Genomic DNA, 19,733 nt, shown 5'->3' with positions numbered 1-19,733 from the left:
TACTAATTCTGTATAATATCTACATATCGTTCTATAGTTTCCCATGACCCGGTTTCTTCAGCCTGAGCAAGCTATCCTGATAACTGGTGGCGAGCAATACCCCTTCTGGGCTCCACAGATAGCTCTCATGGATAGCTCTATTCTCTCCAGACGTAGGCGTCCAGCCTTCCTGGATAAACCATTTCCTGGGCAAACTCTGTCCATTCTCTTCCTGCCCTACGTCCCAGTCAATCATCCTCAGCGCTTCACCATGGTGATGGAAGACCACCGTCAGCGTTAAACTGGCCATTGCAGACCAGGTCTTGTGGCCCAAAGCACGTGGTATCAATAAGAGCGAGTTCTTGTCGCTCGCATACATGTGCGCACAGGCATAGAGGTTATCGAACTCGCCTGTCTTGTCTCTGGCTTCGAGGTCTTGCTTGCTCAACGCAGCATCTGAGTCCTGCGGTGACCCCTTGAGGGCGTATAGCGTCAACTGACGATACTTTTCCGGGCTCTGCTTCACCTCCTCCGTGGCATTGTAGCTCGCCATATCCACCTTTCTCACATCAAGCCCCGGAAACTCTGGCTCAGTAATATCCCCCCGCTGAACCTGTTCGATCCACCAGTCCGCATCCACGCTGGGACTAGCCAAATGATCCTCTGGCTTCTTCCCGGCAAGAAGCGACCCGAAGCGCTCCTGTGCCGGGGCTGGCTGATGGTGGAAGGTCTGTGGTCCCTCAGGGCGCTTGAACGAGCACAAACACGAGAAGCAGATCTTGCCGTTCTGTCGTGCGTCGACAGCCCGCGTACAGTACATGCTCCCATCTCGTGTGTGGCGAACTGTATACACATACGGGACGTCTAGTAGGCCTGGTAGAATGAACGTGCCCGTCATGTCCTGGTTGTTCATTTAATCGGGGATTCATGCGAGTGTATCAAGGTAGGCGGACTTACGTGTATTACAAACCCCTTGTCGACGGTTTTCGACGCTGCATATGCGGACTGAGCGTAGACGTGCCCGCCAAATGCCATTCCGCCCATGCCAGGAGGGTACGGTGCCGCGAGAGATTGGAACCTCTCGACCTTCTCTGGCGCGTCCGGAGTGCTGGGCGAGTCGAGGCGTTTGAGGCCCATTAATTCGACGAAGGAGGCGCGAAAGGGCAGTTTTCCTGAGCTGTTAGGCCCATCTTTTTGCGAACTCATGATGATGCTGTGCGGTGATGTAGGTTGGTTCTCTACTTAGAGGACAAGAGCAGATCGGTGCAGGATCAGACAATGAAGTATCTTGCAAACAGGGTATCATATCCCGGCAAGAAGTATGCATGAGCACAGTAGTGGTTGGACACAATTATGTAGTCCTTCAAGCGATAGGTAGATGATCATCTCCTCAGCCGGTACAAGAACCTCGGCTGCTCGGGAAAAAGTGATGCGCTTAATGTCAACGCGGCATCCTCCATCAGCATCAGACATAGAAGAGAGTAAAACTAGAAGTGAGACAATTGCTATGTTTTATAAGCACTGAGCAAGTGCGCTCTCCTGTACATGGTACATATTGAAAGCTGGGGTCCTTGTGTGCTATTGATCGGAGATATGCTGGTCACGTGAAGAAACTACAATGAACAAAGTGCTCAAGCTGAATTAAAAGGGAGATAAGGAGTCCCAAGTCGAAAAAGAATTCAATCTCTATGCGCCTGCAATGTTGGTATGATAGTACAGATAGTCCCAATCCCATGAATGATACAACGATATCGCAATGCCAGCATTCAAATCCCAGAAAAACCAACGCAAGTCGATGTCAATCCCCCACTCCATCGCGACAGCCCATGGTACTAGCACACATTCAAATCGAATCGGCGAGCTTGCGAGCATTGGTCCATTCAACCTTTCCTTCTACGTCCTTGATCTCCTCAAGCTTGTCGCCCAACTTCACAACTGAGAATCGGATCATCCGCGGGTCGAGACTGAGGGTTCTGCGGACGGCGGACTGAACAGCGCCTGAAGCATCGAAGCGCATGATGAAGTGATGGCCGTCGGTGTACCGAGCTTGATGTTTGGTGGTGGGTTTGGGCAGTCGGAACGTGCCCCAGTTTGTGTATCCGCGGACTACGCCGCCTGATCGGAGGACTTGAATGCCGGCATTACGAGCGATCCTGTTCACCAATTAGTTTGCAGTCCACTCTGCCCAAAAGAGCATTCGAATGTAGAAATAAGGGATAGTTGTCCCCTTTCGAAAGGAAGGGCGGGGTGGGATGCGAGACGTACTCCCGGACCTCGTTGAGGCTGCCTGGACGGACCTGAGGACGTTAGTTCGATGCCGAAGATATGTTTGAAACTAGGCGACAAGGAATATACTCACAACAGCAATCAGTTCATACAACATCGCATCGACGGAGTGCTTGTGGACGACGCTTCGGAGATTGAATGGCGTTTAGCGGAGGAGATTTTCGGGAGCGGCCACCAGCTAGACTAACTATTTTCCCTTCCGGCGTTGCGGACAACAGACGGTTCCTTATCAGCTGGTCTTGGCATCGCCTATCAGTCCGGAAAGCTAGTTCGCAGCTCCATTTAATCGCGATTTCTCCTCGGCGGGTTTATCATCATCCATTTCCATCTTCTTAGAACTCTCCTTCTCCTTGCCATTGTTCCTCTTTCCTCTAATTTTTAGCTTCCCAAACAAAATGTCTACCGTCGCCAGATCCCTCCGTCCTTTCGCTTCTCGCGTGCTTTCTCAGAAGGCTCCTCTGACTTCCAGCGTCCGCAGGGCCTCGCCCGCCCTATGTTTCCCGCGGGGAAGTGCCAGGAGCTTCTCTCAGAGCCCTTTTTGTAAGAAATGACTCAGTTCAGCGTTCATGAAGCCATTGAGATGCTATTCTCGAGACAAGGCATTGTACTAACGTCTATAATGCTACGCAGTGGAAGTCAAGAAGTACACCGAGTCTCACGAGTGGATTGAGCTGGCTGAAGACGGCAAGACAGGTGAGTTCTTTACTCCTGTCGCTTCACGACAACTACAATCTTCCGCTCTACAGCTACTAACACGCCAATTCCTCACCAGCTAAGATTGGCATCACAGAGTACGCTGCCAAGTCCCTCGGTGATGTCGTGTTTGTAGAGCTTCCCGACGCCGACCTTGAGGTTAGCGCCGGTGAGGCCGTGGGTGCCGTTGAGTCGGTCAAGTCGGCCTCGGACGTCCTGTCGCCCGTCTCTGGAAAGGTTGTGCAGGGGAACAGCGTTCTCGAGGACAATGCCAAGTTCATCAACCAGAGCCCGGAAGGTGACGCCTGGATCGCCGAGATCGAGGTCAGTGACGTTGCGGAGCTGGATGGTTTACTCAATGAGGACGCCTACAAGGCGACCGTCGAGGCAGACCACTAATTGTAATGACGGTCGGTCGATTGTTGCTCCTGAAGGTATTGGATTATGGTATATAATTCATCCGGTCTATTAGATGTTAAATGACGGCTCTTTTTGTGGTCTGGAATGTTGTACGGATTGATGGGTATTATGTGTGACATCATTGTTGAGCCGCCAGTGGCTGGTCTTTATTCAACAAGGAAGGCCTCTATTTGAAGCAAACGTGTTCAGATTCTGATATATTCCTATGAAATATGTCCGATATTGTTTTCCGCTGTTTGAAGTCTGTGTAGACTTTGACTGTAATGCCTATACGACAATAATCGTTCATGGTGCCATTCAATTTGTACAGGCTAATTACATTGTACAATTGCGCTTAAAGCGTTATTCGTGACAGGCCACTATGATACATCTATACAGGAGGGATGGACTCTCGACAAATGGGGCACTGGAGTCGCAATCGCATCCAGCTCTCGAGACAAGTGCTGTGGAAAATATGTCGACAAGGCGTCACCATATAAGTGCGACGGCTGAGGATACTTGTAGCTCCCTCGGTGACACTGCTGCCTCCGGCGGCTCCTCGCGCTGCAAGAACAGGTACCTCGATTTCCTGCATGCAGATCGCACAATCAAAAACCGCCTTTTTCCTGTCCTTGGTCCGCTGCTTGTCCTCATCCTTCGCGTCGCCGGAAAGATCCTCGGCCCTAAGAGCGCCGATCGGCAGAACACCGCCAGACTCCAGATCTGCCTCAGATTCGTCGGCGTCGCGCAAAATTGGGTGATAGTCGTACGCGGGCGGTGCCCAGCCTCGAGGGACGAAGAACCGCGGTCCGAGAATGTCCTGACTCGCCAGGACCCAGACCTGAATCCACACCCAGCCTGCTAGCGCAAAAGCTGTTGTTGTATCTGGGCGTATAAACAGCACGTTGCCACGCACCGTTAGAAAATACACAAACGGAAACAGACGCAGAATACTCTGTCCGATCACAAAATCCCAGCGGAGCGCTTTACGGCAGTTGCGCATGATATTGCGGCCAATCTGTGGGGTCCAGAACGACAGATAGGCAAAGGCGAGGGCGCGCGCATATAGGGCTCCTAGTCGATTCGGCCACAGGAAAGACCATATGGAAATAATGAGCATCACGAATAGGACGAAGTAGAATCGTGCGTACATCGCACCAACGTCGTTGCGAGTTTCTTGAGCGGCTGAAATGGTGCCACGGTTGGTTGGTTGATCATCCTCCTCGGCAGGAGGATCTTGATCTGGAGTCAATATGATGGGTGTTGCGCCAGTGTCTCTTACCGGGGCCGATGTCGCTGGGAGAGGTAGGCCTCTTGAGCGCGGAGTTGAAGCCGAAGGATTGGAGCGACGCTCTTGCTCCCTGCGTTCGGGCGCTTGGACAGCCCAGATCTCCATCATGAATTTCATACCAATGTAGCTAACCGACAGAAATGTGAGAAAGGCCGCCGTCGCCATGACCAAGAATGACACCGCCGGATACAGCTCCAACAGAATGAAGATAAGAACAAAAGCATCCCCAAAGGCCATAAGAGCAATTGTATAGAAGCTAATACGGCTCCGGGTGGAAGGTGTCGATGCCTCCTTGATCTGTCTCAGAAGTAGAGTGATTTGTGCGGCAAACACTCCGCATATGATAAATACGAGACGCGCACTGTATTTGTCGTACTCTTCAATTTTCGGACCCGTGAGATAGAGGCCTTCGCTCGGAGGGAAGTCTGGGGTTCCCTTGGTCTCGAGGATATACCCACAGTCCGGAGAGAATACCACGGCGGACATGACCATTAACGGCGCAGGTGGTACCGGAGCTCCAATTGGGAATCTTAGCTCCTCTTCTATCTGGTCAACCATTGGCTTATCCGCTAGGTCGTCATGAATAGCGACTGGATGTTGTTGCAGGTAGACAATATGTTCACACTTTGGTGCAGGGAATTCTACCTGCTCCGATCCAATTAGGGACGACCACGGGAAAAGCGTCGGAGGGCGATTCTCTTTCTCAGATAAGGCATCAGAGAGCGACTTGAGGAGAAGCTGATGTGAAAGCCCATACGCGTCTGAGGAGAAAGCCAGATGCGGCAGCACGAACAACCCCTCAAACTTCTCGCTATTTGAACTCAGGATGATGCCTCCCGTCTCTGGGAAATGGACACCGAATAAGGAGATATACCAGGTATTTCCCCAGAAGTCATTGCTTTCGACAGCCAATGTCGCTCGTATCTCTCGAACTTGGCCGCTATCTACCCGAAGCTCTTCGCCCCCGCCTTCCCTGAGATCCAAATAGAAAGTTCCACTGCTACCGGTGATGTTCAACCCGAATTCGTGGGTGAAATACTCATGCTCCAAAGCGATAGCCGTAGTGTTGAGTTTCGGAGACTCTTTGTCCAACTTGCGGCGAACCCAATCTCCACGCAATTTCCCTGTCGCATTGCGATAGACCGGCAGTAACAACTGAGTCAGATTCAGGGAAGGTAAAGCGTCGGGGTCTTCTAGAGACCTGGGAGGTTCCAGCCCAGCATTTGAAATGGCGGATCGTAACTGGTGACGAGCTCTACCGTGAGCTTCCGGGAGAATACCCCAGGCATAACTGTCGTTCTTCCTGGTTCCCGCAAAAGGAAGCCATTTATCACCCGGCGGGTCGAAGTCCCCATATTTGGATTCATTCAACAAACGAAGCGCATCTCGTTCCCTTGCTACTTCCCGCTGCCGCTCTCGATCCTGGTCAAGCAATGGCGGACGAGACTGCGAGCTGAGAAGAAGATAAAAAACGATCAGCAGGAAAAAGAAGGAACCGCGGTTATCCATAGATGCCACGAAGCGATGCAGGCATCGGAGATTCCGTTCAAATCTCCTTTGAGTACAGCCTATGTTGATCGCATAGCTAGTTTACGACGGAGTTTCCATTTATACAGGACCGTCGTAATGGCCAGGCGAAAAAGCCTGTCGAGTAGATAATGATGATTTAAAGCTGTAATCAATGGCAAGAGATGCCGGACGCCGGTGGAGGCGAGAGTCAATGATGCGATGAGTGAGTGAGTCGAGGCCTCAGGCCGCCGCCGCAGTCTTCCCCCCCGCCTTTACCCGCTCTCCCCTGATAACCATCGGTCGGGAGGAGTGCGTGTGCTTTGGGAGTTGGAGCAACCTCCTATCGGCATTGTTCTAAAACATCCCTTCCGGTGTTCGTGTCCAGGGAATCTACTCTACCACCCAGACTAGATCTCGTCGTACATTGTTGGCGCAGGCGTCGACATTCTTCTACTAGATGCTATGGCATCGAACCTTCCCATTCCTCGCCCGCCGCGCACGCCAACTCCACCGTCGGATGATCTTACGAGCGTGACTGACGGCCAGCCCCAAAGGGGGTTCGCTGCAACGTACGATAAAGATACGTTGTCGCCAATGGTCCACCATTTCTCTCAAAATGGACCGAACGTGGAAGATCGGGACCGTTTGAGTCCTACCAGGTCATCCTTCAAACTAAGTCCAACAGATGGCTCTGCACAGAGTGGTGCAAGCGACAATGGCTCTGCTGGGCCATTCAATTTTCAGACTACAACTATGGCGAAGGGCCCGGTAATGAAATCTGTAAGTGCTTGCTTTAACTGCACCTTATGGCTGGTTGCCCTTGTATTGGAACGCTAATTGTCTTGCGCGGAATTTCTGTAGAACATTGGCCAGCGACGCGGACACAAGTATAAACATAGTAGTATATCGCATCAAATATTCCTCGAACCTCCTCCCCGAGCTCCTTTGGCTCTTCCAAATTCGCTACCTATCCCCACGCTCAAAGAATGCCGTTCTAGCATGTCGAAGGACCAGAAGACGCGGTTCTGGTGGAGCGTCTGCCATATGTTCGTTGCCGCATACACGCTCTGGAGCGCACATGGATCCTTGGCTATGACAGCGCTGTCTCATTTGATTCTGTTTGACTCTCTTGGGGCGTTGCTCTGCGTAGCTGTGGATGTATTGAGCAACTTCGAGGTGTGGAAACGATCCTCCATTCGCCATCCATTCGGGCTGGAACGAGCAGAGGTACTTGCTGGGTTCGCAATGTGCGTGCTGCTACTGTTTATGGGCATGGACCTTATCTCCCACAACCTTCAGCACTTTCTTGAGTCGAGCGACAACCATGAGCCTCACCATACCCATCCTCATGAGCGTGTCTCTGTTGGCAGTGTAGACATCACTGCTGTACTTGCCATCTCATCCACTCTGGTATCTGCAATTGGCTTAAAGAACCATGCAAGGATAGGCAAGGCCATGCGCTTTGCATACATTGAGTCTCTGCCGTCGGTCCTTAGCAATCCATCTCATTTCCTCACCCTTTCATGCTCGACACTGCTGTTGCTTCTCCCTCTGGTGTCCATCAAGCTTTACAAATGGCTTGATGTTCTACTGTCCGTCACTATTTCTATCTCCATGTGTGTGCTCGGCGTTCGCCTTGTTAAAACCCTGGGATCCATGCTTCTCATGTCCTATTCGGGTCCGGGGGTCTCGGATGTGATTAAGGATATTGAAGCAGATCCGTCTGTTTCTGGGATTGATGATGCGAGGTTCTGGCAAGTTCACTATGGTTTGTGTATGGCAAATCTGAAACTTCGGGTGTCTGGTTCCGAGGAGAACCTGGTACGACTACGTGAACGCATCTCCAGCTTGATTAAGAATCGACTGGGTGGGGGATATGGCACTGGTGGTCAGAAATGGGAAGTTTCACTGCAATTTACAGTGGATAACTCATGATATCACTGGTTTCCATGTATGTCAATATCCTGACATGGTTTGTTTTGCAGTAGCAAGGGTACATGTCCACTTGTGCATAAATGTAACTATTTATCATCGTATCTGCTGATAATTGACGCTAGACTATTGTTCAAATTCATTGATGCCAGGGATATCTTTCTGTCCCTTGATTGTTCGCTAGCAAACGAGTCTCTGATGAACTTTTTGAAACACAAATTTGCCCGCCTTCCAGTCATCAGTATCTTCAAGTCTGTCCTGATCAAAGACTTGGTCGATTTCCAATCCCGCATGGAATCGCTGCTTATCGAACAACCGAGCGATGAGCTTCTTCTCCCGTCCTGAGGTACCTCTCACATGAATCTCATCCGGCATCCCATGAATCCAGACGTGGAACCAACCCCAATCCAGCACTTCCGTAGCCAGACGACAGCACCCCCAGTTGCAGGTACAGTGCCGCAAGTCAATATAGAGGCGTGACAGTTGGAAGGTCTGCCGTACAAAACTCATTGTGCGTCCCCAGAGATGCTCCTTCATATTGTCGATATGCTGATCATGAATCTCATGCGCTTGTTCAGACGAAACCTCCTCCTCGGAATCCGAATCTACCTCGGTTTGTTCTATCCTGGGAATATCAAAGTCGGCCTGCATCCCATCCAGCTCTTCAATCACCTTGCGCTTGTGCTTCGAGGGTACCTTTGCATCCCGTACCGCTGCGATGACGCCTGGTAGCTCCCGCGACAGAAATTGTGCCAGATAAATGTAATCCCGACAGTCGAAGACGAGCTCCAGATTGCGGACCTTCTTGAGATTCTCGAAAACACGCGGATACTCTGCGCGCACGGCGGCCAACAGATCAACTTGGACGAGGGAGAAAACATTTTCGCTCAAGTAGATGGGCATTGCCTCTTCGTATATGCGCTTTGAGGTCCAGAGTAGAGCGAGATTGGGCGTGCCATAGATGTCTTTTCTGTTCGGATCCGTGAGCACTTCAACGGTAGTGAAAGGACGAATGAAAACTCGCCCCATGACAAGGGAATATCGGTAGATCTGCTCTCTGATATGGTGAGGAAGATTAAAGAATGGCATGTCATCGGCCGGCTTGGGGACAGTGAGAAAGGTCTTCAGGAGGCTAAGTTGAGAGTCCGGATTAGTTCATCACAGCTGAATCTCGCATTCATATGTTCAGTCTGGTGACTACGAAAGAGATTGAGTCAAAATCCCGGGGTAGGTATCGCACTAAGGGGGTCAGCCAACAGTGAATGTATCATTCACTGGCCTAGGTCGGACCGAACATCATGGAACTAGGCAGACTAACACAAAGATTTGCTTGTTAATTATGTATATGGCCACCTAATGCCTGGCATTCAGTCATGTCAGTTTGATGCTGTGCTTTAGTGGAAGTGTCAGGTTATAAACTGCAGGAATAGTGTGCAATTGCAGTCCTTGAAAAAGTAATTGGGATAGATTTTGCTCATGAGTCTTAGCTTAAGCCTTTTCTCGTTCTCAAAACACATCTTAATGTCCCATCTTTGTGGAGAAATGGCCACAAGCCACGGAAAAAGGAGGCGTTCTGCATTTTGGTACAAGTAGTCAATAGGGCGTTCTTTCTATCCAGTAAAACGGAACCCCGTTATTGCCTATCATATCTCTTTCAATAAACAGTCGTTGTAATTTCACAATGCTGCAGCTAGAGCGGCTGCCTCCAATGTTCCCTCGCGTTCGTCCCGTCTCCGGCGCTTCTCCAGAATCGCTTCCCGTCGTTGAGCGAGAATCCTGAGCTGTCTGTCCTCAACACCCTGTAGCCAATAACCGAAGCTTCCACCGACGCCAGCGAACAGAGGGTACACCCAGAGAGATTCCTTGGCGAGAATAGGGCGCATCTCGATGCCGAGTTGCCAAAGTCGGACGGCAATGCCTAACGGAGAGAGATGTTAGAAGATGGTCTTCGCCGATTTGACGAATGCCAACAGATATGGGAGGGTCCAATTGCCAGTTTCCTGGTATTGAAGGAGGTATCATTCCCGGCTGGGCACATACCGAAGCCGCCCCAGAAGAGGACTTTGTGAACCATTGTGTTATGTAGTAGATGCGGACTGCGCGGATTGGGATAGGGAGGGGTCGTTAAAGCAAGGTTGACCCGAAGAAGCCGTCGTGGTTGACTGAAGACAATTGCTTCTAGGTTCGGGCCTGGACAGAGACGCAATGGGTCACGTTCAGCGGACAATCGTTTCAAGATGAGGTTGCTTTCATCCTCTCTCTTACCCAGGCCCGCCGAATCACCGAGCCGCAGTTCGCAATCTGCCGCGGATCATCGTTCCTCCGAGCTCGGCGCCAACTTTCACTGAATCAGGAAATAGTTTAGAATCGCTGTAACAGGAGGTATACCACAATTAATTTGCGACGCGCTTCACTTCGTCCAACCAGTTTCGTATGCCGCTCGGCGGCGCCTGGTTACGTGCTTCCCGAATTATTAATTTGATTGTCTCATGATGGCTGGTCCAGATGAGATGTCAGATGTCCAACCCACTGGTGTCAAACGGCCCTTGCTCGATGTTGAAAGTCTACAGCGGAAGAAGTTCAAGACGGAAGAGCTGCCATTGACCGCGGCGCAACACACTGCGATTGAGGACCTACTGCATGCTTTTAAGAAGAAAGGAGGTTTTGATAACGTGCGCAAGAAAATCTGGGCTGAATTTCATGACGGAGTATGTTTCAGATTGACCTGGGAATTATCGACACACTCTCTAACTGCCGAATCTATCATGTAGGAAGCAAGAGCCGAGTTTACGAAGCTATTGATCGAATTAGCAGAATCGGAAATAGAACGCGAACCGGAGCTACTATCCCGTGAACGAGGAAAAGCCGCGACCCTGATAGAGGGTGCAGTCGATCGGAGCGACGTCTACAAGAAAGCCGAAAAGCTTATTGATGCGCTGGCCTCAAATCACCTGGAGTTTATCTTAAATTCTGTCAGGGACATTCGCCGTCAGCAAGTCGGAGACGAGCTCGCTGCGAAAGAGGAGCAAGCCGGCAATAAAACAGACGAGGATTTCGCTGCGGAGATAAGAGCTAAACGTGAGATACGCGAACGAGAATGGCAGGAGACGGTGCGCAAACAGAGAGAACTTGAAGAGCAAGAAGCTCGTCGAAAGGCCGAAGAGGAACGCAAGAAGCGCGAGATCGAACGCCAAAAGGAGGAGGAAGAAAGGGCAAGACGGAAAGAGCGCGAGGAGCAGCGACGTGCAGAGCGTGAGCGTCAGCGGGAAGAGGAACGGCGACTTGAAGAGCAACGAGAAAAGGAACGTCAGGAAAGATATGAGCGCCGGAGACGGGAAGAGCGCGAAAGATACCGTGACTGGGATCGATCTAGGGACCGTGATCGCAGTCGAACCAGGGACAAAGATAGGGACAGAGACAGGGATCGAGAGCGCGACCGTGACCGCGCTCGCTCAATAGGCTACCGATCACCGCGATATCGCGATTCGAGGAGAGAAAAGTCCGCTACTCCGAAGGAGCCAACGCAGGCGCCTCCGCCGCCTCCACCGCCTCCTGTTGCCGTGGATGATAAGTCGCTGGAAGAGGCCGCTCTCCAACTGCTGCTTAAAGAAGGCGAGGAACTTGCCGCTAAGGCGCGCCAGAAACCGGAATTTGATTTTGAAGAAGCTGAGGCTATCGAGAACGGCCTCAAGCCCCCGCCGACTAAACCAAAAGGCGCAACAGAATCGAGGTATTCCATTACTCCATTGAAGTCCGCAAGTCCGTCTGTCGATGTGGACCAACGCCGAAGGCGAGACTCGACTGTTGATGACCGTCATCGCGCGCATAGACGTGACGGCAGCCGGGAGCGCAGCCGCTCACGGAGAAGATACACGCCTCGCTTTGATGATGATCGTCGACGGGAACGATCCCGTGATGCTTCTAGTCGCCCGCGTGATCGTAACCCTGATGATAGAGTTGCCATACGGGATTTCAGAGCTAACCGATATGGCGACCGTAGCTACCGCCCTAACCGCAGAAGTAGGAGCAGGTCAACTGGTCGTGGTTATGACCGGGACAGGGACCGCAGCAGGGGTCGAGATCGCAGTGCTGAACGCGAGAAAGATCGAGCTCGAGATCGCTCGCGCCCAACGGATGAACGGGAACGAGATCGTGATCTTCGCACTCGTGATCGCAGCAGAGATCGAGATCGGGAGAGAGACAGGGATAGAGAGCGTGACAGGGACAGGGACCGGGACCGGGACCGAGATCGGGATCATCGACGTCGCAGTTACTATTCTCGGTCTCGTTCACGACCTCGACGCGGACGATCGCGCTCTGCCTCCCGCGCTAGAGATCGAAACCAAGATCGGACTCGAGACCGAGATAGAGAGCGAAATCGTGATCAAGAACGGCAACGAGATGGAGACAAAGAACAAGACCGAGGCCAGGTCCGAGAAGGAGACCGTAACGGTGACCGGGGAAGATCCAAGTCCCGCGTTCCGAATCCCTCTCGAAAGCCATCTCGCTCACGACGGCGTTCCCCCAGCACTCTTGACATCGACCGCTATGTGCCCCCAACGAGCCATCGGAGCAGATCTCCTCGAAGGCGGGTCCGATCTCCAGATCGCCCAGAGCGAGATGATCGTCGAGGGTTCGTGGAGATTGATCGGTACATACCCGGCAGCGAGCGAGAACGTGAAAAGGCTCGAGACGGAGAGAAAGACAAAGATAAATCTAAAGAAAAGGAAAATGAAGAAAGGAAAGATAAAGGCGCGGAGCTTCCTGATCGCGGAGCGGATGACCGCGGGGTACGGAAACTTAGCACCGTTCAAAGGAGAAGCAGGAGTCGTTAGATACTCATCCCTTTCCGTCCAGCGTGATGATCTATCGAGAGCATCTCCTCTGTATTTCATCCTATATCATGTATACTACGCTACATTCTGGTCCTCTATGATTAAAAGCCTAATGGTAATAACGATCAACAGCAATGAAAGACTGGCAATACTGCCGTCCCGTGAAAGACGTTTGAGGAGCATCAAATGGCTGTCGACCGAAGGCACTCTCAGTATCACGTTGAAATGAAGAGAATAAAGAGTATACATCTTGTATGCGCTGCATGAAAGCAGTGGGAGGTCAGATCGGGATCTGTGGGACGTAGCCGATCAATGAGAACTCCCTGCAATAGCTTCCCGGTATCCATCATTCTCATCATGTCGTTTATAAAAATACGAGTTGCTACCGGAACTGGTAGGCCGCAGCTCAGGCGATAGACGGTCGATAATGGTTTGCTCGAGGATCTTGATAGAGCGTTCGTTCGTGCCCATCTTGTTCCATACGGAGATCATATGAGAGTTAAAACGGACAGAGGTGGAAACACCAAGGACATGGTCATGTTCTAGGGAAAGCAGTCAGGTCAAAATCTCGGGTGCTCGCGAACCCGATGAGCGGATTACGCACCTTTCTCCAAAGCAGCTTGGAATTCGTTGGCCATACAGAGAATGGCAATCTCGTGGAAGAACTCCTGAGCCTTACTCTTGGGGACTCGGAATTTCCAGCAACCACCCTTGAGGTTTTCTGGGTCCTCCCATACCGGACGGACGCCCTTGCGGAAGATATGGACTGAGTCTCGTAGGCGAATTTTATCCCAGGGATAGTTGTTGTAGACGCGATAGAAAGTGGCAATGTCGGCTACATCCTCATGCAAGACATACAGTCGGTTGTCATAGTCGGTAGATTCTGAGTGTCTGTCATACCATACTGTCCAGTGGTATTGGAGTGGCAATGGGCGTAGTTTTCCGAGGATGTTCTGATGCAGCGACTTTCTCGTAGAAGAGGATGGGCACTCCGTTGTTTTTTGTGTTGGGGAGCTCTCGTCTCTTATAGGGCTTTGGTCGTTGACGTGTAGTTTGGGCGTGCTCATCTTGTGGTGCTGGGGAGTTTCGGATGAGATGCAACGGGCTGATTGAGCGGGGCTGTTATCCAAGAAGCGTATTTGTGCCCTTTGGTAGAGACTTTAACTCTTTGGCCTCAGGAGAGACTGGAACGACCGAGAATGGTTCTTCATAGAAGAGCCCCGTCACCCAGACTAGCTGAGGCAGATATAGTGTAGTACGTTTGAATATCGAATCCGCTGTATCTTGAAGTCAGCATGACATTGAAGAGAGTAGTTCATTGTAAAGACATGCAAGATCAAAATCGCCCAAGGAACCTAAGTCTGAAGGTATCTGAAACACCCAACTATATAAAGGACTGGGGTGTGTGGGGGGATGGTTAAGGGTAGTTGGGGTAAAGTGAGCACCAGATTAAAGGACATGCGATACAATGGAAGTGAAAGAACGTACCTGATACAATGACTACGAAAATATATTCAACTCACCTCGAGAAATGTGAATTGGATATCTTCAAGGGAAACAGGGAATACTGAAACAAGCAACGAGAGCACAGAGACGTTGGACAAAGAGCCAAGTCTCCTTGAAGAAACATTAAGTAGAGCTGATTCTGCAGGGGAAAGCGGGGTTGGTAAACGGTCAATTAAAGGCAATACTTATCAACCAGCTGCTGAGGCTATTGTTAGATTATAATCTGACTTAATATCATTAGCAGTCACCATCCTGAAGAACTAGGGCCTAGTTTCATATTCATTCGTGCTCTGCCCACTTTTGATGGCTGTAGGAGTCGCAGCTCCAACCAGGTCATGAAGATGCCACCATGTTCCTATCTTTAGGGGCCTGAATGATCTTCACTCTTTCTCCTCGATGACCCATCTGCCACATGGTGCCTGCAATGCTGCACGAGATCGAGTTTTATCACATCGTCTGATTCCCGGACGTTGGCGCTGATTCGATCTCCACCGCCTGGCGCGAAACGCCCTCTAGGTGTTTAAGCGGGTAAGAATTTGGGGAAGAATTCAGCAGAACCAACCAACCGACGAACGAACGACACAGAATGGAGGACGGTGTCAGGAAGCGCCTACGAGCTGACGAACCCCAATCCCTTTCATCCTTCGGCGAAACATCGCCCTCTAAACGAACCAGAGCCAGAATTGTTCCCACTTATCGCAATGACGATAAGGGCCTGCCCACGAATTCATCCGCTGCAGACCATGACGGCGCAAAGAAGCCGGAGAAACCCCGCAAGATAGCCCCCACATCTAGCGAAAGTGAGAACGAGGATGATGATGATGATTACACTTCCTCCTCTGGCTCCGACGACGACAGCGACAGCGATAGCGGCAGCGATGGAGACGGGGAAGATGAGGATCAAGAAGCCGATTATAGTTCCGACCAGGCATCCCGCGCAGGTTCTTCCCTACCGCGCATCTCGGCGCAACAGAAACCTCGGATACACCGCATGACAAAGGAACCGGATCTGCTCTCCCGACTTTCTGCATTTCTACCGAAGCTGAAGAGTGCCAATGAGGATCTACAACGAGAGATAGCCGCGGGGAGAGGCAAAGATCTACAACTGGACGAAGCGGAGAATCAGGAGGAGGGCCAGTACATTGAAATGGTGGGCTGAATCGATTCTTTCTAATTATGGTTGAGAACATGAATACTAATATTGCCGTCTCAAGAACCTCGGACTAGGCGTTTTGGAGGAGAAACGTGCTGATGGCAGTAGCTCTACCGATGAAGAGCTTGGCGACGGTCCAGAATTTGCGAACGATGAAGATGCCGCAGAATCGGATACTAAATTGCAGAAAGACTCTGATATTTTGGATAAACTGATGGGCAAGAAGAAATCTTCGGATCAAAAGCCGACGATTCAAGAATTGACTGAGCCACGATCTTAGAAAATTGCATAGGCCTGGCGTTGACGGATATTTCAGTTTTGCTATTACCAAATTCAGTTGGCTCCGTGTTCTTGGACAAAAACCATTTTTTTTGCTCATTCGTTTGATGTAGAAGTCAATTCTATTCTTCTGAATGTATCTAACAATCAGTGTGTGATTTATGCACATTCACAAGTATAATATTCGCAAGTTTCTGTGAACCGGAGAGCAGTCGGCCGCAAAGAACAACAAATCAGTAGTCTAGTGGCATCAAGATCAGGTGATAATCGACAGTCGATGGTCTAATGTATTTGCACGAAGGAAGAAGCAGAAATACAGCCAATGAATCCATGGCAATTAAGTAATTAAAGCTTGACATAGCAGCATCATCCATTATGAGATCTCCTTGATACGGCAAGTCCAGCCAGATTCTTGGCTCAAAAGAGGCAGACTGAAGGAAGAGACGTTAGCATATACTGTAAACATTTTCGTTCGATCCTTATCTTACCTTGCACCGAGACACCATCCAAGTTCTCTGTTCTTGATCTTCTTGGCAATCTTCACCTCGCGAGTGAGAGGCATTTCATAGCCAGTGTGCAGCAGACTCATCATGAAGTTCAAATCCAAGCACCACTCGGGCCGATCACGAAGCTCTTTAAGGGCACCTTCGATGCCTGCAAAGATGCCCCAGCTATCTTCGCCACCACAAACGGTCGACGTAAGCTGATGCATTTCATCCAAAGTGAACGAGTCAGGCATGCCCAGAGGCTTGGTACGGTCGTAGAAGTATGAGAAGATATATACGTCTTCCCTGGCAAATGTCTTCTCAAGCGAAGGCTGGTGGACGCCGTTGAAGGAGCAAGGAGCAAGGGTGCATGCAGCCTCCTTGTTCAGAGTCTTCTCTGCAAGACCACGACATTGAGCGGCGGTAGATCCCACCTTAGGGCCAGCCATTGTAACCTGCACTTCTGGGGCGAGCTTGTGTCCTTCCGGAAATTCCAAAGTGACATTCTTCTCCATCCCGGGCCCGATACAAGGGTTAGGGATTGGCTGCTTAAGCCAGGACAAGTCTTTGGGACTCGACGCGAGCATATTCTCAACGATGGATGTGTGAACGGCTTTGCGCGCAGCCATGAGACCGTAGCCAAGGTGAGAATGCTGATACAGCTCGAAATGGCGGCCACCGAACTGGAGATCGTACTTGTGGTCACCTTCGGCCAAGCGCTCCGGCATGCCGCCTGACTTGCTCTTCGGAAATGTGGGCTGGAAAACGATCTGGGTAGAACCTCCACCAAGGTCAAAGACTGCGGCAGTAGGTGTTTCGTCGGGACCGCCAATCTTTCCGAGAAGGTAGTTCGTTGTGATCCAGGCATAGACACCCTCGTCAGAGCCATCCATGATTTCCACTCCTCTCTTCTCTTTGGAAACCACAGGGAACGGGTAAACAGTCTCGAGGCGAGTCCGTACCGCGTCCAAGATCTTCTGACTCATTTCCGGGCCAAGCATGCGCAATCCGGCTGTGGCCTTTACAGCAATTGGCGAGCAAGACTTGTACTCATCAGGAACATTCTTCATTGCAACCTCCATGAGAGGATCAAGGCTTTTGGCTGCTCCTTCAGCATCCTCTTTGTAAGAACTCAGCCCAGAGCCGCCCTTCTTCGGCTCAGTCTGGAAAAACACTTCGTCTTCAAGTTCTGGGGAGGGGCCGCAGTTGTTAAATCGATAGACGTGAATTCGAGACCCTTGGCTTCCGGCATCAATCATAAGAGCATACTGAATTAATGGCTTCTTGGGATCATGGGGTTTTGAACACTTTTCTTTGGCGGGAGCACTGGTGCTTGGTCGTCCTGAGTACATAATAAGTTATCCCGATCAGCAAGTTGTAAAAGGGTCAATTGAACTGACCTTGAGGAAAGCTCTGACGCATAGGTCTTGACGGAGAAATCCAGAGCAACATCAGCAACAGCGCTGCCACAATGGCGCCCGTCTTTAGATAACGGGATCTCTGAGTCTGTGCCATATTCGCTAGCACTGAAAAGCGTCGCTGCTTCGATGGCTTTTGCGGACTTTCCACAGGTTCCGCAGCTCGAGGAGCCTGCGAGTTGGATCGTCGATAGGGACTCGCTTCTGAGTGTATATAGGATACTGTAGTTTGCAGATGTCGACTGTCAACTCCAGTCGACATGCGAGCAAGGCCAAAGGATAAACTCAAGTGGCGTGCACGAAGAAACGCTCCCAGTGAACTTTTTGACACGGCTGGGAATCAGAATGAGAGACTAATTAACGACTAAAACGAGTGAAGATCATCGATTCATCAGACGCCTCCGAACGAGCCCAAATGAGATCGTGGAGGATGAGATGAAATAAGATCGATGTCAGAAATATGGCGGAAAGTCAGGGGAGAGGAAAGTCCAAGACGGAGACGAGACCCTTGAAACGATGGCATTAGACCCACTCGCTGTGGCGGTTGTTCCCCATCTGTTGTGGCTTGGCTTCCTGCATGCGTCCCAGTGGATAGAACAGAACAGTCGTGGGATCAACTACCTGTACCTCTCTAGAGCACTCCTTATCTACACTAGTCGCTCTCTGTTTCATCTCACAGTCAAAAGAAGTCGCACATATTTTCCATTCCCTTTGTTCATACGGATCTTGGGTATCTTGGTTGTCCTTTCGCTTCCTACCACCCAAATCACCCTGCCATACAACGAATACTCGACATGAAGCACATGCGCGGCCTAATATCGATAACACAAGCACTTCGCCATACCTTCCTGTCCCCTTTCCAGACCACCCATGTCCAGTTTCTACGCTACAATAATGCTTTACGAGGAACACAATTGAGGTTCCTTCAGTCTTCTCGCCATCTTCCCCCACAGCAATCAAAACAGAAACAGATCAGAGATGAAGATATTCGGTCGGAGCATATACAAATCGTCAACGAAAATGGTGACCTTGAGCCTGCCATGAAGCTAAGAGATGTGCTACGCTCCTTCGATCGCTCTGAGAACTTCCTCATACAAGTGTCTCCGGCCCTTCCTGACCGCCCACCCATCTGCAAAATCGTGAACAAACTGGCCATGCGTGAGCACGAGCGAGCTAAAGCCAAAGCTGCCCATGCCACTAAAACAGCAACGAAGCAGATTGAGTTGAATTGGGCCATTGACAGTCATGATCTGGCACACCGCTTGAAGCAATTGACAAACTTCCTGGAAAAAGGTCGACGCGTGGAGATCATCCTGACGCGGAAAAAGGGCAAACGGGCACCCACTGTGGAAGAGATCAAGAACGTCATGGACAGCGTCTTGCAAGCCACGAAGGAAGCCGATGCGATGCAGATCAAGCCCATGGAAGGGGAACCGGGCAAACATGTCACATTATTCGTGAAAAAGAAGGACGCTTGACATGCCTTCGCCAGCTTGCAGTTCCCTATGACATATTTGGCGTACATAAACATTGATGACCCTCAGTAAACCGTCATGTATAGTAACACTCCATTACTTCAAACCTCACTAAGTATGACCAGAAGGTTACCTACGTGCGTTCTGCAGAGTAGATGGAAGACCATATCACCTGGGCAATGGATTCTTACTCCACCATATCAGTCCTACCTGGCTCTTCTGTCCATAATACAGGGATTGAGAAGCCTGTGTATTATGACTATTGCTGCGGTTTAATTATGCCTTTGCCTACTGTCAGTGTCGTTCTTGTGCCACGATCGAGGTATCTAGGTACCTCAGGTACATGTCGATTCCGCAATCCCAGAGCTGTGATTGGGCGACTCATGACTAAGCAGGCTCCCCTAAATTTTTCGGGGTCCGATGGAGAACTTCTCGACCATCAGTCCGGCTCCATTTCTTCCTTTTCCATCGTGTTTGCTCTTGTCTCTTTTGT

At 50.6% G+C, this 19,733-nt stretch overlaps 12 protein-coding genes across 12 annotated transcripts; 5 read left to right on the top strand and 7 right to left on the bottom strand.

The window, feature by feature from the left end:
- Window positions 1-31: 31 nt before the first annotated feature.
- ALT_8061 (acyl-CoA thioesterase) lies at window positions 32-1,185 on the bottom strand (the record flags this gene model as incomplete). The annotated part of the gene is made up of 2 exons (XM_033555961.2): window positions 32-880; window positions 937-1,185. The coding sequence occupies 2 exons, from the start codon at window positions 1,183-1,185 to the stop codon at window positions 32-34; spliced, it is 1,098 nt and encodes a 365-aa protein (XP_033411852.2).
- A 637-nt stretch (window positions 1,186-1,822) lies between these two features.
- On the bottom strand, window positions 1,823-2,362 carry ALT_8060 (mitochondrial 37S ribosomal protein bS6m; the record flags this gene model as incomplete). The annotated part of the gene is made up of 3 exons (XM_033555960.2): window positions 1,823-2,132; window positions 2,245-2,276; window positions 2,339-2,362. The coding sequence occupies 3 exons, from the start codon at window positions 2,360-2,362 to the stop codon at window positions 1,823-1,825; spliced, it is 366 nt and encodes a 121-aa protein (XP_033411851.2).
- Window positions 2,363-2,660: 298 nt separating this feature from the next.
- On the top strand, window positions 2,661-3,357 carry ALT_8059 (glycine decarboxylase subunit H; the record flags this gene model as incomplete). Its single annotated transcript, XM_033555959.2, has 3 exons — window positions 2,661-2,805; window positions 2,896-2,958; window positions 3,038-3,357. 3 exons carry the CDS (start codon window positions 2,661-2,663, stop codon window positions 3,355-3,357), a joined length of 528 nt encoding a protein of 175 aa, XP_033411850.1.
- A 391-nt stretch (window positions 3,358-3,748) lies between these two features.
- dscA (ubiquitin-protein ligase dscA) lies at window positions 3,749-6,157 on the bottom strand (the record flags this gene model as incomplete). Its single annotated transcript, XM_033555958.2, has 1 exon — window positions 3,749-6,157. The coding sequence occupies one exon, from the start codon at window positions 6,155-6,157 to the stop codon at window positions 3,749-3,751; it is 2,409 nt and encodes an 802-aa protein (XP_033411849.2).
- Window positions 6,158-6,619: 462 nt separating this feature from the next.
- On the top strand, window positions 6,620-8,092 carry ALT_8057 (cation efflux family protein family; the record flags this gene model as incomplete). The annotated part of the gene is made up of 2 exons (XM_033555957.2): window positions 6,620-6,937; window positions 7,019-8,092. The coding sequence occupies 2 exons, from the start codon at window positions 6,620-6,622 to the stop codon at window positions 8,090-8,092; spliced, it is 1,392 nt and encodes a 463-aa protein (XP_033411848.2).
- A 177-nt stretch (window positions 8,093-8,269) lies between these two features.
- ALT_8056 (uncharacterized protein) lies at window positions 8,270-9,178 on the bottom strand (the record flags this gene model as incomplete). Its single annotated transcript, XM_033555956.2, has 1 exon — window positions 8,270-9,178. The coding sequence occupies one exon, from the start codon at window positions 9,176-9,178 to the stop codon at window positions 8,270-8,272; it is 909 nt and encodes a 302-aa protein (XP_033411847.2).
- Window positions 9,179-9,765: 587 nt separating this feature from the next.
- ALT_8055 (putative NADH-ubiquinone oxidoreductase 14 kDa subunit) lies at window positions 9,766-10,163 on the bottom strand (the record flags this gene model as incomplete). Its single annotated transcript, XM_033555955.1, has 2 exons — window positions 9,766-10,007; window positions 10,130-10,163. 2 exons carry the CDS (start codon window positions 10,161-10,163, stop codon window positions 9,766-9,768), a joined length of 276 nt encoding a protein of 91 aa, XP_033411846.1.
- A 415-nt stretch (window positions 10,164-10,578) lies between these two features.
- Window positions 10,579-13,153, top strand: ALT_8054 (BOD1/SHG1 domain-containing protein; the record flags this gene model as incomplete). Its single annotated transcript, XM_033555954.2, has 3 exons — window positions 10,579-10,797; window positions 10,861-11,848; window positions 11,919-13,153. 3 exons carry the CDS (start codon window positions 10,579-10,581, stop codon window positions 13,151-13,153), a joined length of 2,442 nt encoding a protein of 813 aa, XP_033411845.2.
- Window positions 13,154-13,233: 80 nt separating this feature from the next.
- On the bottom strand, window positions 13,234-13,991 carry ALT_8053 (eukaryotic translation initiation factor 4E; the record flags this gene model as incomplete). Its single annotated transcript, XM_033555953.2, has 2 exons — window positions 13,234-13,466; window positions 13,529-13,991. The coding sequence occupies 2 exons, from the start codon at window positions 13,989-13,991 to the stop codon at window positions 13,234-13,236; spliced, it is 696 nt and encodes a 231-aa protein (XP_033411844.2).
- Window positions 13,992-15,016: 1,025 nt separating this feature from the next.
- ALT_8052 (NOPCHAP1/New4 family protein) lies at window positions 15,017-15,863 on the top strand (the record flags this gene model as incomplete). The annotated part of the gene is made up of 2 exons (XM_033555952.2): window positions 15,017-15,580; window positions 15,645-15,863. 2 exons carry the CDS (start codon window positions 15,017-15,019, stop codon window positions 15,861-15,863), a joined length of 783 nt encoding a protein of 260 aa, XP_033411843.2.
- A 372-nt stretch (window positions 15,864-16,235) lies between these two features.
- On the bottom strand, window positions 16,236-17,862 carry ALT_8051 (guanosine diphosphatase; the record flags this gene model as incomplete). The annotated part of the gene is made up of 3 exons (XM_033555951.2): window positions 16,236-16,293; window positions 16,351-17,689; window positions 17,748-17,862. The coding sequence occupies 3 exons, from the start codon at window positions 17,860-17,862 to the stop codon at window positions 16,236-16,238; spliced, it is 1,512 nt and encodes a 503-aa protein (XP_033411842.1).
- A 697-nt stretch (window positions 17,863-18,559) lies between these two features.
- On the top strand, window positions 18,560-19,243 carry ALT_8050 (putative translation initiation factor IF3; the record flags this gene model as incomplete). The annotated part of the gene is made up of 1 exon (XM_033555950.2): window positions 18,560-19,243. One exon carries the CDS (start codon window positions 18,560-18,562, stop codon window positions 19,241-19,243), a length of 684 nt encoding a protein of 227 aa, XP_033411841.2.
- Window positions 19,244-19,733: the final 490 nt, after the last annotated feature.

Source organism: Aspergillus lentulus, assembly GCF_001445615.1.
Source record: "Aspergillus lentulus DNA, contig: Alt16, strain: IFM 54703, whole genome shotgun sequence".
NCBI lineage: Eukaryota > Fungi > Ascomycota > Eurotiomycetes > Eurotiales > Aspergillaceae > Aspergillus > Aspergillus lentulus.
This window is presented reverse-complemented; position numbering and strand designations above follow the sequence as displayed.